Source organism: Zonotrichia albicollis, chromosome 4, assembly GCF_047830755.1.
Source record: "Zonotrichia albicollis isolate bZonAlb1 chromosome 4, bZonAlb1.hap1, whole genome shotgun sequence".
Classification (NCBI taxonomy): Eukaryota; Metazoa; Chordata; class Aves; order Passeriformes; family Passerellidae; genus Zonotrichia; species Zonotrichia albicollis.
The window spans coordinates 71,234,286-71,250,116 of NC_133822.1; the positions used below are offsets into that span (position 1 = coordinate 71,234,286).

Sequence of the window (15,831 nt, forward strand, 5' to 3'; positions counted from 1 at the left end):
TACAAGCCATGCTAACAGTGGGCTTTGAGAGAGGCAGACTTACTGACTGACCTGAGCAGCCCACCTAATCTCTCTGTTTCTGTGCTCTTCCCTGTGAAATGCTGGCAGTGTGGCCTCTTCACAATAATCTTTAAGTTTGGAAAAGACCTCTGAGGTCATTGAGTCAAACCATTAACTCAGCCCTGCCCAGCCCACCACTGAACCACATCCTGGACACCACATCCACAAACACCTCCAGGGATGGTGCACAGCTTCTTTCAGTGCTTGACAACCCATTTTTTGGTGAAAGAATGTTTCCAATCCAAACCTCCCCTGTCCCAACTCGAGGCCATTTCCTCTTGTCCTATTTGCCGCTTGGGAGAAGAGACTGATATCCACAGAGGAGGGAGGCCCAAATCGTGAGTGTTTTCCCAGGGTTTTGAGATTTTTGGGTTGGATTGGAGGTCAGCAGGACTAGCTCTGGGTGTTGTCCTGTCACCAGGGCCGTGCAGTGAAGGTTTTGAGGGGAAGGGAGAGAAAGGGCTGCCCCCATGGATGCTGCAGATCTCTGTATTCCCGCACCTTCCGACTCTGCTGCCGAGCAAGACACTCCGTGTTCTCCCTCTGCATCTTCATTTATGAAACTAATCACACAATTACCTGCAGGCATGTGTTAAATATGACACTGGTCTCTGCAAAATAATGGGCCAATTGCAAACAATGAATAAAGAGAGGCAGCTCCATTTATAACCGCTGTTTCAACAGAGCTGTGTTGTAATCAAAGTGATCTGAGGGTGACTCATTAATTAATTGATGTTCTTTTTTATTATGTGCTATTGAGTTAATGAGTAATTTGTGCTAGATAACTCTCTGAACACACTGATTACGTGAGATATTTTCTGGGGCTTTCATATCAATGACATGCTGAATAGGTGGAAGATGGTATTTGCTTATGTATACTCATTATTAGCAGGTTCAGGATGAATATAAATCAGCAGAAGGGCATTTTAAAAGGTATTAGATACATGCAGCTCTTACTTTAATGCTTTAAACAGATACTCTTCAGCTTTTAATGCCTTAAATAGTATTAAAATCACTTCCTTTATAATACTTCTATCAGCCACAATTGGCAGCTTTTAGAAAGGTGCCTACACAAAGGATTTTTACTGGGAGCATGTTTGTGCTAATGGCCTATTACCTTGCACATATTGTGTTTTGGTTTCCTTTTGCAAGGTACTGAGCAGTAAACAGGTTTGGACTGCATCATTGGCCTGAAGTAGGAGGAATGTGTTAAGTGAATATGTAATTGGCTTTTTTTGATCTAAAGTGGTATTTAAAGGAATAAAAACACTGTTCTTATATACAGTACACACTTTGCTTTGTATAGTTTGACTTGTTAAAGCTTTTTCTTTATTGAAACCACAACATCTCCAATGCCATAGGAGTTTTTTATTCATTGAACAACAAATGGCTAAATTGATAATTTAGTCTGACAACAGCAGCACAGTGGAAGCTTTCAGAAAAATCAGCTAAATGTATAAAATTATACCCAGCAATCACTACAGACCTTCATTTTTGACAAGATTTGTTCTAGGTACAGATGACTGTAAACTACCTACTGCTGAGAAAATTATAAGAAGCTGCTGCATATTACGCTGAAAAAAGCCTTTAAAGTACTTTAAAATCTATACAGTCGAAACCTTGCCACAGTCCCTGTTTGTTTCTTTTTCCCAGTCTCCCTTCTCACTGACCACTTTTCAATTTATCTTCCCCAAGTCGTTTTCTGTGCAGGCAATTAGGAACATTTGAGGGATTGCTGGATGATTTTCCTTTATTTACATTATGTGAGGAAAAATTTTGAACATTTTGGGAGGATAGGAAAACATGAAAGTGTGCTTAAAAAAACAAAACACCAAACAACCCAGAAGATAGAAAACCACAATCATGAAATAGATCAACTTTTAGCCTTGGTCACAGTTTCTGCCAAATCCAGGCTGTCTTGATCCATCACCAGTTGTGGCAGATAACAGACACAGCAGGTTACAGTTGTCAGAGGAGCTTTTTACAGTTGGAAATCAAGGTTTGATAATTTTTACTTTTCCACATGGCTCGAAACCAGCCGTCCACATTAGATTAAAAAAAATAAAAATATTGATGCTATTATTAGTTTTATCTGGCTAAACTTCACGATGTCTGCAGATGAAGATGGGAGGCACAAGTGGAAGCATTCCTGCCTGGCAAATACACTGAGTCAGGGTCACTGTCAGGTGGTTTGCTGGATGCACACAGCTTGCTGACACACACAGTGATGGAGAAGGGGAACCAAGGCAGATAACAAAAAGCAACCCAAAGGAATGGTCTAGACCTCTGTCAAAATGATCACTAAAGTGACCTGGCAGATAATCTCTCTCCACTATTGACTTTTGATGATATACTTTATTGGAGTTTTAAATGTTTCCATTAAATATTTCAACTCTCAGCCATTATTTTAACAGCCAGGCAAGAAAGAAGTTGGAAATACAGGAAAATGTGTAATTGATCTTTGACCTACATCAAATCTAAATTTATTCTGTATCCTTTACATACAAATTTTAGATATGTATGTGAATAAGATAGGTGAGCATAAAGTGCTCAAAGCAATGCCATACCATTGTGCACTGCTAACATATCCATATTTCTTCACGTTTGCATGAATTATTGACAGAATGGTGAGACTATTTTTTTTTTCTCCCTACCAGGACCACCTTCCTCTTCCACACTTTGAGCCTAGGTCACAAAATGCACACATGAGCAATGGAGCATGCAGTAATGAGCCACTCTTTTCCCATTTCCCTCTCTTCATTTGCTCCATAAAGAGCTGAGCAGTGGCACTTTGTGGGAATGAGAGATTCCTTGAGCATTTACAGCACTGTTAATGTTTAGTTGCCATCATCCCCAGCCAAGCTAAGCCTTCCTCAGCCCCAGCTGGTGTTGGTGCTCTCCTGCCTCAGATTTGTGGTTGCCTCCTGGGAATGCTCTGCTCCTCCCAGGGTGTCCCAACATGCCAACACTGTAATATTCACATGGCTCTTGGTTTTCTGCAGAGCCAAAAATGCTTTACAAAAGCACTGTATCCATTAGCCCCCATGGGACAGACAGGGACAACTGAGGCACAGAGAAGTGGAGTGACTTACCCAAGCTCACAGGGAGTCAGAGTCAAGGATCTTTCTTGCTTATTTCTGAAGCAGGGATTTCTATCTGCTCTGCAGCTTACTGCTCGAAAGCAGAAGAGAGATCTTCCCCATTTCTAATGGAAAGACCCCAGAGGGGCTGGAGGAGAAAATTGTAATTTTCAAAACAAGAGAATATGATGCTTCCCTTTCTGTCCATCCTGACCTTCATGGAGAGGACAGCTTGTTTATTGCTCTGAAGTGGGTCTGTGAGAGCCTAATGGTGCCTCTGACACCAGCTGCTTCGTTATCCCAAAGACATTAAGGGACTGGGGAAGGGAGTGCAAGAGACACTTGGGCTCAAGGTTAGGAAGGAAGATAGTCCACAAAAGAGGGCTGAATTTAATTTGAAAAACTATGTGGAGCTATTTCTTCTAATTAACAAGAACAGCCTGAGGAGCTGTTGCATTTCTTTCTGGTCCTGTATGAGTCAGAGTCAAGTTTTGTGAGCCATGCTTATTTTCAAAAGGGTTCACAGCCAGGAAAAAAACCCACACTGTAACAACAGTCATTAAAACTAAATATCTATTTCTAAGTCAAGCCACTGTGCAGTGTGCTCTTACCAGACACTTAAGGAATGTCCCCACTGCATTACAAGGTTTCTTTGACCATCCCCAGCAAAAACATGCTGAAACTGCAACAGGACAGGAAGAGCAGGGAAGGACAGCAGTCAACTTCAGCAGAGCCATGGGTTCATACTCAAAATAAAAACAAGAGCTTAGCTTCATAACAACACAGTGTATATAGTTGATTTCTTGTTGGCTTTTTCTTTTTTTCCCTTCTTAATACTGTTTTGTTTGTTTGTTTGTTTGTTTGTTTTTAATACAGGTTGTTTTCCCAGTGAGCTAGATTACAGTGGCAAACAGACAAGACATAAATATGCATTGAACAACTTTTTAAACATTCATCCTGCTTTCCTTTGCCAAACACCTGTAAGCTCTGTCAGGGGCGTGAGCACTTAGGGACGTCCTGCTGATGCAATAGCTTCATGGCTTTAAAAACAGAGGTCCACCTCTCCCAGAAAAAGAACTGATTGCCAACAGGAGCTGTCAGCAGCGATCCCACCTCTGTCAAAAGGATTTTAATTGCCAGTATTGATGGGACAAACCCTAGGATGTTGGCATGGGCAGCAAGGTACCTGTGCAGTCGAGTGTGGTAGCTCTCACTCGCTATTGCAAAGTTTTGTCCCATCCACATCAGCATTTAAATTGCCTTCAGCATTCGCCGAGGTGGGTAATTAGCAACCAGTCACTCTCCCAGTGTCAGCTCAGGGTCGTTTCCTTAATGTAAATAGACCCTCAGAGGGGGCTGTTTAACAGTGCCTTCTACTTTCACTTTTTTCTTTTATTTCCAGGTTTTGTTGAGGACGCAGCCCCAGAAAACATATTAGGGTTAAGCCCTGATTAAAAAAAAAATTAACAAATTAAAAATAAAAGAAAAAGGGAAAGAGAGAGAGGGAGATGAGGGAGAAAGAGACCCCTCAAATTTTAAGACTTCTTTAAAATGCATATCAAGAAAAATCTTCTCCCTTTCCTCCCTCCCCCCCCCAAATTAACGATTTCAGAAAAATAACATATATATATTTATATATATATGTATATATATATATAAAATAAGATACCCAGAGGCACCGGTTTGCATTAGGGCTTAATTTTTTCCAGCTAAATTAAAAATCAAATCCAGGCATTTGGAATGCCTAAGGGGCACAAAAGCAGCACCCAAAATCATTAACTTTTGCACCTTTTATAATATAGCTCAAACCAGTCAGATTTACTTTTCAAAATTTTGTAGTAAAATAAAAGTGCTCTTTGAGGAAAATCCATGCAATTAAACAGCAGATGCTTAACCCCTGAAAAATAGAGGCTTATAAGAGAAGTGCTGATAGACCCTTAACCATAGCATCATTAGCAGCAGGTGCTGCTAGTTATTAGTTTTCTAAATAGTTTTAATGTAAACAGTATTCTTAAGCTCTAAGTGTAGCATAATGGTTGGGATTTGCTCTTTAATGCTTTTTACTAGAAAGATACAGCTCATTTAAAATAGCTGGTAGATACAGAAAGCATAAATATACAGTAAGTTTAGACACTGATTGTACTAAATGCAACAATACAAAGAAGCAAACAGGAACACAAATGGTAACACAATAAAACTGTATTACATTTGTGCTTCAAATATTACAATACATTATGTACAATAGTCCAAAATAAACATCTCATGCCAAATGACACAAAAAGAAACAAAAAAAAAAACCCCAAACAAACTGAAAATCCCAAGAGCAAGCAGAAAGAATCCAGCTGTATATACAGTACCTTTTTTAATTAACATTCAACTCTGAACTGGAGCAATTTTCACTACATACAGATGCAGTCCGCCTTTTATTTCACGCAACCATTCTGTCTCCCTAAATCTATGCTATTCAGTAGGTTCCTGTGTCATTTCTTATATACATGTTGAGCAAAAAAGATAAAAGAAAGTAGTGCTTTTTATTCTTAATGATGTGGCATCCGATCAGCGGACCTGGGGTGCATAACCTTCTTTCATTAAACCCTCCTCATAGTCTGTCTGGCACAGAATCATGTTGTTCTTCAGGAAAAACTTGTCTCCAACACAAAATCTGAAATTGAAATAATAAAGAGAAGAGAAAAAGAGAGTTTGAGGGAGAATGGTGGGATATGGTCTTACAGGTTGAGGGTTGTAGAGGCAAGTGTTGGCTGGACAGCGCCCAGATGTGCATGTGGGAAAGGCCAGCAGAGGAATTGCCATGGTGCCACAATTAATTGTATGCTTTCAACAAAATCTGGTGCATTCAGGCACTTTTGCTTGCCCAGCCAAAGACCTCATTCAAAGCCCAGTGTGGGCTGTGGGAGTCCTGGATCAGGTCACTGGCACACAGCTAAAAACACAATAAATGTCCCAGGCTGCCGAGCTGAGTGAAAAGTAAATGTCCTGCAAACCAGAAGGAAGACAAAATACAGCAAAGCATGCAGTGGAAAGCTTGTCTGAGATATCTTGTGTTTGTCTTGTGCACTAGTAAGAATTTCTTGTTATAATAATACTAGATTTCATTTTAGTTGGTGATTCTGACAACTGCTTTAGCACACACACGACTTGCTGTAGAGTATATGTAAACCAGAGACACATAGGCATGCAGAAAACAAAAATTCTTTTTCCTTATTTTTTTCCTGTAGGAGTTGATTATAAATCTAGTTACTCAGCTAACTACTCTCTCATGGTATCAGTGCACCTACCTTGCTATGGTATTACGTGCATCAGAACCATCTGAGTGCTGCAAAACACCACTGAGAGATTGCATTTGCCTCTCTCTGATGAGCAGGACAATCACATAATGTTAATGCTCCTGCTTGGCTGACTTCAAACTTTGAGTAAAGTAGGATTTCCCAGCTAAAAAATATATGCTTGAATTTAAGAGGGCTCTTCCCTGACACACCCTGCAGTCCGTCTTCCCCTTGACAAAGCCACTCTTCTGGAAGATGCTTAGGGAGAAGTGAATGGGGCCAGTGCAGAGAAAAAGTTTCCCTAGTGACTGCCTTGGCAGGGTTACATGGCTTTGTTTGTAGTGAACTCTGCAGCTATGAAATATATTGGGAGGCACTGCTTGCCTTATTCCAATTAAAATGAAAGAAAGTAACCTAAATGAACCCCCTAACACTGATGTGAATAAATGAAACCAGCTAATTATGGATCTCAGTACACGAGGTATTGTTTAATGTGCAAAGGATTATAATGTCCCTTTTTTATATCATTTCCAAATGGTGACATCTTGGACACAATTAGGGTCAGATATAAATGCTTGTGTTGTTTACGGTAGATTTAACAGCAGAGCAGCTCTGGGAATAGCTGGATATGTATTTAATTGTAACAATTTAACCTTCAAATAGTGGTGCCTGCTGGAGTTGACCCAGTAAAACTCCATAAATGACACAGGTTGACCCCTGATAGTGGTCTGTCTTTATCAGATAGTCAATTTCTAATGATGTTCGAGCAGAAATCTTGGTGATTGTTACAGATTAAATTGTGTATGGAAAGCAGTCCTTTAATGTTTTGTGAAGTTGGAGGTTTAAATGAGTAGCAGTTGGACTGATTTACATTTGTGAAGATTGGAATGCTAGACAAACAGTGAACCCATTTATTTTCCAACTGGGTAGCTTTGGAAATTTATCCTTATGCTAGCTAAATAGATAGAAGGAAAATAGTGTAATAAAAAAGTGGATTGAAAAGAATTAGCTCTGCTCTTAAAGGAAAATTGGTTTGTTTATTTGTGGACTCTTTTCTTTTTTTTTTCTGTGGGATTACTGCCTGCTGCTGATGATGATTGAAAATAGAGATTATGGGAGGATCCTGAAATCTTTAAGTTATTTATGGTCAACACTCTTTTACAGAATGTAGAGGTCCCTATTATTCTTCCCACCCCAATCCTGGTATACTAGGCTACTAACAACACAACATGATTTTGAGTAGCTATTTTGAAATATAGAATTCATACATAATTTGTGTGTTTTTTTCTAGCTTCCATCTTTTGTATTTTTGTCCATTGACAGCAATGCTGAGAAAAATTCTTTTGTGCACCTTACAAGATTAGGTAAAAGAGTTGCAACCAGTGCCAACATGTAACATTTGTTTTTCCCAAAGAAGTCACATTTAAAATCAACAAAAAACAAAGAAAATCCACCAGTGCATCAGTGAGAGATGAAACCACCTCTGCACTCAGCAGAAAACACTGAACTGACAATGCTGTTCAGCTGTGTGTACTCCTTTTGTTCCAGGGTAAAACAGAACTCAGCAAAGTAATTTTTTAAAGCATTTAGCAAATGAAAAATGCACTGCTGAAGTGCAGTTCGCTTGCATGGCAATATTTAACACATGTGGCTCTGTGCAACATCGTTTGCATCCAAACCCTGGCTGAAGGATTTTTGTTTCCCAGCCCTCAGAGCAGCGACACAGCTTGAATCAAACTGCAGGGGATACCCGGGAGTGTCAGGATGGCTCTCCCAATACAAAGTGTCAATGCCTTTTATTTAGCAATGTTGATATGAGGAGCCAGAAGTGCTTTACCTGTGTGTGTGCTGGCGTGTGACAGCTTTGTGCACGAGTGGCATCAAACACACACAGTTCCACTTGTGCTCCAAGTGTGCAGCTGTCCTGGGGACAGACTGCCAGTGTCTGTCTGTCTGATAACCTGTGGGATGACGTCTATCTGCATGGGAAAGCATCCTCTGGATGGTCCCCTGTGCCTTGGGGGAAACCTGTTGCTGGTGATGCTAAGGGTTCACATTCCGCAGCTGTTTTGATATTGCACAAACTCGGTGACAAGCATATTTGGCTTGTGCGGGCCCCTGGGTGTTAAATGTGTGAATTGTGCACTCATTAGGAGACAAAGAGGTAAGCAGCAGGTGAAAACCCTATAATTCTGGCATGCTGGCTCCCAGGTGCAATGGGACAGGGCAAGTAAGCACATGAAGTATGAGGAATTCTGGCCATTCACATATTCAAACTTATTTGACTCTCAAAACCAGATTTAGCCTCTCCTGAAGTGAAAGAAAGATGTGTAACCACTTCAGATGGGGTTTGCACACTGCAAGATTTAAACCTGGCTCAGCTTTAAAATGCGAGGGTAAATTGAAGCCTAACCTTCCACTAAGGTTGGGGCTTTTTTATGGAATTGGCACAGGATGTAAATCAGGGCACAATTTGGGCACACACATTAAATGGAGTGGAGGAGCATGTTAAGATGCCCCTGTGCTAGGAGCATATAATTAGGCAAGATTATTACTCTTCTAGCAGGCAGATGGTAGTCTTCAGCCTTCCCTAAAACCCTCACCCAATTTTTTTAATAGGCATGCAAGATGAAGAGGAAAGAATATACAATAGGCTGCATTAACATGCCAGATTGGACTGAGCACCATAAATTGATAATAGTACTTTTGACACGACTGTGACATTAGTAGAATGACCATTATAATTAACCTACATCCTAGAGCCCCTGTCATATTTTACTCTGGCAAAAGGAAGGCCATTTATATTACAAAATGACCTCTGTTATCACCTTGTTTGGAAGGGAAGGTGTGCCTAGACTAATCACAAGAAGAATAAAACTTCTATTTTGAGAAGTAGCTCTTTCGTTGTTCAGAACAGATATTTAAGGAGATCTCACTGCTGTCTGTCATCTTTTCTGGTGCACAGGACACGTGTCAAGGTACTGAAGACTACTTAAGAAAGCAAGAGAAATATTGCTCTGAAGGAAGATGGCTTCGTGTGTGCCTCCTCTGTTAATGCCAGATCTTTGTGGCCATAGAAAGAAAGAAAATCTGGAAGCATTTACTTGGTTTACTGAGGATTAAGACAGTTCAGACTTACCACACCCACACCCCTCCCCTGTGCTTTTAGCAATCAGGGAGTAACTTGGGCTCTCTTTTTCCCTTTCCTCTCTTTTTAAATGTTGAGCTTCCAGTAGAACTCACGTTAACGTTCACCTATGTGCATCACTGAGAGAACAAAGCCACTCTTTTACACCACAGATCATCAGTCCACACCTGTGGCTTATTAATCCTGGGGTTCTGTCAAAATGTCCATTTCAAAGGCTGGAAAGTGGGAGCTGTGCCTGAGTTTGTGCATTTTCACCAGAATACACAGACACAGAATCCCAGCTCAACTTCAAATGGCAAACCTCAACTCGGTGTGCTTTTCATGCAGTGTTTTATAAAAAGGCGGGTACGGACAATATGTTAATTTGTGTTCTAAATTTTGGGACATACAATGAAGATAAACAGTACTCAGGCCTTCAGAATTTATAAAATGACCACTCATGCAAAAATCTAATATTGGTGTTTGAAATAAGGATGTCCCTGGCATTGTATTCCCTCTCCCCTGCTTGACAGAGAACAAAGGCAGCATTGTGTGGGCATTTTACACTTTATACTCGAGGTAAGTGTTTACAGCTACATCAGGACAGCAATTTCAATGAGCGTGTAACCATTTTTAGCCCAGTTTCTATTAAAACAAAGGCAATTGCAGAGAGAAGGGTAGAACAGGCGATTTAAGCACCTCTCAGCCATAGCAGATGGGGGTTTTAAGCCCTACTCTGAGCTGACTTCAAACGGCAGAGAGAAAAAAATCACAGGAGCAGGGAACAAGGTGCTAAAGACGGCGGCAGAGTGAGAGGAAGGACACACAAACTCGGGAAGTGGGAAAGCCGGAGGCAGGCTGGCATCATCTCTGCAGTCAAAAGTGTCGAAAGTGTCAAAAAAGGCGCAGCTGAGCCCACTTGCAAGATTTTCCACTCCATTTTGTTAGTCACACACACTCAGCCTGACAAAGTGTGAAAGGCAGTGTCTGTTTACAAGTTTGTTTTTCCAGTGGTTTCCTCCCCCCACCCATCCACCTTTAAATTTTCCAGCAGAAATGAGGTGTATTGAGGTTACTGCCAACGTGGGGTGAAGGGCTTCTGAGGAGAAGTTAAATATGTTTACAGAGAAGAAAGGGGAGCACTCTCACACCATTAAGCTGACTGTCACTAAGCTCTGCAGGTACTTAGGCGATGGAAAAACTTCAAATTAGGAGTAAGCTGGACAGAGACACGAGAGATAAGAGGATGCTGAAACCTTTAGGCTAGGAGCAGAGCTTAATATTCACAAAATTGCTACAGCTTTAAGCATCAGTATCAAGAAAAACGTGGGGGAAATATCTCAGAAACTGGCTGGCTGGAGCAATTAGATCCTGGAGCTGAATAGCTTTATGAAAGGGAAAATAGGAGACAGTGCCTGTTTGACACCAGGGGACCAGGCTTAGTGGCTCAGGAGCTGTGTCCAGTCTGTATTCCTGAGTACAGGGTGTGAGACAATGCCTTTTTCTCCTCACTCTGAAAAAGTCACATTCAGGAGGCCAATAAAGGCACTGGCAATGTTGTGAGTTGGTTCAGAGCTGGAGTTCATGGCCTGAACAAAAGTCCCCTCAAGTGAAGGCAGCCTAATTACCATCCACAGCGAGGCTTGCACTGGATGGTGAGCTGTAGACACTCAGAAATAATAAAGCAAACAGTGGAGTTGCCCATAAAAGCAGAAAAATCACCGGATCATCACAAAGAGCACTAGGCAAAGAAGGGTAGGCATCTCTCTGGGCCAGGACCAGCCCTTTAAAGGGTAGGAAAGCGAGGGTCATGCAATAATAGCAGGAGCAAAGGATGGGCTGCCCCAAGGAGCAGCATGATGTGTGCTAATATAAATATTACCTAGCTTGAAAAGCAGGAGATGGAAGGGAGCAAGGGCCCAGAACATCAGAAAAAAAATTCAGTGTTGGCAAAGCAGTGCAATCTGAAGAAACAATTCTGTATTCTCATGAACATTGCATGAATTCTGTTAGGAAAGAGCCTGAATGGAGAAAATGAAAATGAAATGTGGAATCAAAGGGAGAGCACTACATACTCTGGAAAACTACTGCAGAGAAGGACCCAAAGGCTTTAAAATTTAATGGGGGAAGAAAACGTGAAATTGGGGAATAAGACTAAACAAGTTCTGCAATAGGTGGTGAACCTTGACACACCTACTGGTGATTTTTGGATATATTTGATCTGTTTGTGAAGAAAAATGTTTTCTTCAATAAATAAATAACATATTGGTGGAATTAGTGGCTGGAGTGAAAGAAAAAAGCAAACCTAAAACCTTTCAATAACATTGTTTTGTGTACAAAGGGGTGACAGAAACTTTAAAAAGTTAAACTGAGGTCTTATAAATCCTTACACAGAATCTGCTGTGTGGTTTTGATTAGCTTGAGGGGAGGAAGAGAAAATGATCCTAAAGGAAAATAGAAACTATTAATGAAATGGTGAGTGACAAGATTTTTTCTGTTTAAAAGAGAACAGAAAAAGGTTTCATAGCAGATCTGAAGTCCCCCAAGCTGCTGATGGGCCAGGTGTCTAACAATGTGGAGGTTTATTGTTATTCAAGTAACAAAAAACAGAAGATTTGAAGCTATTGCTGAGAGAATGCTTTGCCATAGGAACCATAGAAGAGCTATGCTGGAGCATCCATGAAATGGGATCTTTTGTAAAAAACAACAAAATTAATTCTTCAGAGGGCCACTAGTCCCAAATTGTGATGAAGAAAGGAACCCTACAAGCATTCTGCTTTATTAGGCTCCATGAGAGCTATTGCAATGAAATCAGGATTAGGGTCACTTTTGAGAATTTATGGAATTCTTTGAAGCACCTGGAACCACTCCCTGTTTTCACTAGATGAACCACACTGTATTTCAGGTAAATCCATTCTTTTGTTCTCACTCTAAGACACCTGTAAGACTATTTCAGCAACCCTTTGCCCAAAATACATGCAAAGTAAAAATCAAATAAAAGATTAGATTGAAGTCTCAGGAATAAAAAGGCTGAGAATTATTAAATAACCCAGTTAAGCTCCATTTCAGAAGCATCTAACAGCACTTTTCCAGGGGGATCAGCAGCCCCAGGGAACACCACAATGTGTGTTAGCTGCAAAGTGAAATTGCGCATTAGTTTGCAGTTGTAATGGTAAAAAGAGGAATATTAAAAATATGCATAACAGCTGTGGGGGGTTTTTTTGGGTTTTTTTTTTTTTGTTTTGTTTGGGGTTTTTTTGGGTGGTGGGGGGTGGAGGGAATAAAAAGAAAGTTCACTTCCTCAGATCCAAGCGTGCTAACTATGATGAAAATCTTTTGCACTCCGGCTAACAAACATTGTCTGCTTTGCTTGACTGATGAAGATTAGCTGACTTCTTACATTAAAGAAGTTTGTCTTGTATGGGCTGAAGTGACAAGACAATAACTAAGTGCTAATTGTGCATAACCAACACTAAAGATATGCAGCCCCATTATGGCATGTAATAAATGAAGCGAACAACAGAAATATATTAGGGGCTTTAATAATGATACCAGAAGTGTGGTTTGGAAAAAAAACAGGATGTGAAGGGTTTAGGAAACAAAACCCAGGACACTCTGTGTGCGTGGGTCTCTTAAATGGGTACTGTGGGAGCCTCTGCCTGCCTTGCTTGGCTTCTCAGTTCTGTGGCAAGACAAAATTGATATAGGACTTTAAATAGCATTAGAACCTATAATTACTTTGCATTATTATATAGTTTAAGCAGTGGTTATTACTTGCCTGGTATTTTAATTTCCCATGCAACATGATGAAAAAGGTCAATTTGGCTTTTTTTAAAGAGCGTAATTGTAGCGTGCTACACTTATTAGCAGCTGTACATTTTATGGTTCTTTAGGGATGTTTGATTTTCAAATGACTACAGTGTTCAAAAATAATACACTGTAGGACAAGGTGAGTTAGGAGAGCTTATTTAGAGCTGTGTCTAGCTTTGTCATGTCAGACTATTATCTTCCTAATTTTTCATTGCCTCCCTAAAAATGTATATCTTGCGTTTGTTCCCAACTGAAGAAAGGAAAATAAAATGAACGCTATAAAACGCTAAATAGGATCATGTAATAACTGAAAACTAACTGAAAATAATAGGGACATTAAGGGGTGGACATAATTGGCTCTCTCACTTCCTAGACCTCATAGAGGTCCCTGCTTTAATCTCTGGCGGAGTCAGAAATGGAGCTCCCTGTGAATTCTCCAGCTCCACTCGCAGTGTGGCTGGTACAAACTTGGCTCTATTCACCTCTGAGAAAATCAGATGTTACAATTTTACCATTTTTGACATTCGCTCTCCAACTGTGCCATATGGGTGATGCTTCAGAACAGGGTGTCAGGTTTGGATCCTTGGGATTTTTATAACCTACGGTTTGGATATGGAAATAAAAATAGGACTGTAAGAGGGCCAATGCTGCTACAGAGGAAATGGTGGGAACAACATCTTTTAAATTTAAATGATTACAGCTCTGGCAACAGGAAGAAACAATGTGTACTTTAAAAGAAATACATGTGATAAAAATGAAGAATTAAAGTGAAATTAATGCAATCATGACAAATGGTACTGTTATGCTCTTCTGCAGAAAAGGATCTCAAAGACCTTTATAAATATTAATTAATTAAACCTGACAGACAGCCTTTTGAAGGAGAGTAAGTAACATTATTCTTTTTTATTGATGTGGGACTTGAGGCACAAAAAGTTTTCTGGCCAAGGTCATGGAAGATGTTCTGTATCAGTCCCAGGAAGAGCATCCAGGTTTTACTCTCCATCTTGGGGTTCTATTGCTGGAAAGTGGATGTATGCCCACACCAGTGCTAGCACTCAGCTTATGGAGCAGACCCAAAAAATTGTCTTACCTCTGATTACAAAGCTGGCATGCAAAACAGTCCAGGTGATAAACATTGTCCTTTGCTCTCATCACCATCTCAAAAGCAGGTATGAGCTTACTGCAGGCAGCACAGTTTCCTGTAACGCCAAATAACCTGGAGATACAGAAAGAAACAGATTCTTGATTCACTTTCTTTTTTAAATTTGTTATTATTTCCCCCAACAGCCTGGTCTTGGGCTGACTTCCCAGCACACCTCCTTTTGGAAAGGCTGGCCTTTGGTGCTTCAACTCTGCCCGATTTGCAGCACAAAGACACAGCCTTGCCGAAGAGAGCTTTATGACAGACTAATATCGCACCTATTGTGATGTTATATTTTTTTTTTCCTGCAGGTTATACTGACCTTTCTTGATAAAAGAAACATCTTGTTAAACTAAACAAAGAAACAGTAAACACATTAGGGACGTTACATAACTGTGCAGGCAGAGGTCAAGCTGTTTGCATAAGTGGAAAGAGTCTTCTTAGATCCTGCCGTGCAGGAGAGAGCCACATAACCTTGGCTTTTAGTGCTGCTTATTACTAAAACACACTTTAGCTAGAAAAGAAATAACACTTGTAAAAGCCAACATTCTTCGCATTTTTGACATCTAGTGCTAAAAGCTTTACCACTATTATTAAAAGAACATTTTATGAACAAGTCATTTAAATCGTCAGAAAGCATTAGTGGTTCATGCACCTTACAACCCTATACCGTAGTTATTGCTATGATTATGTTATTCAGGTAGCACATTAAAGTAAATGAGGCTGTAAACTATATATAGTCACATCAGGAGTAGAAGTATAAAATACTGTAAGAACAATATGAAATGCTGTTTTTGCCAGACATCTATACAATTTTCTTTTTAAATTCCCTTTGCTGAAGGTTTTTCAATACTTTTCAAGTGGGTGTATTACACACACACCAAAAAAAAAAAGCAACACACCAAAAAAAAATCCCAACCAACATACGTACACATCCTTTTGTGTCACAGAAGGATTATAATGAACAAGAAAAAACACGTTAGCTCTACGTGGCAGCAATCTTTGAAACTAAGTTTATTTAAACTGCTTAATAGTTGTGATGGATTATTAAAAGTAATGCTCTGCTTGTGCATAGCAGTTAATGCTGTTTTTAACTATGAGGCACACCAGATGAAAACGCCACATCTGCCACTTTTCTTTTTTTCCTCAACATCAGGCTGACAGCAGAAAAATATAATGGCTCTCAAGGGAAACACCAAATTAAAAGCAGTTCTAAACTAATGAATTCAAAGGTGCTCTGTAGAAAATTCAGTTTGGTAACATAAAAATGAACACAGTTTTTTAATCACATCTCTCCATTTTACTGAATTTCATGGGTTGCCAACAATC

At 40.1% G+C, this 15,831-nt stretch overlaps 1 protein-coding gene across 5 annotated transcripts in view; it reads right to left on the reverse strand.

The window, feature by feature from the left end:
* Positions 1 to 1,792: 1,792 nt before the first annotated feature.
* LMO3 (LIM domain only 3) overlaps positions 1,793 to 15,831 on the reverse strand; it is a 60,336-nt gene continuing 46,297 nt past the window's right edge. For all 5 annotated transcript variants that reach the window (XM_005481861.4, XM_005481860.4, XM_005481859.4 and 2 more), the window contains 2 exons: positions 14,452 to 14,577; positions 1,793 to 5,802 (listed from right to left, as the gene is read on the reverse strand). In XM_005481861.4, coding sequence (XP_005481918.1) covers positions 5,697 to 5,802; positions 14,452 to 14,577 — 232 coding nt within the window. In that variant the 3' untranslated portion in view covers positions 1,793 to 5,696. The remainder of the gene's footprint in view (positions 5,803 to 14,451; positions 14,578 to 15,831) is intronic.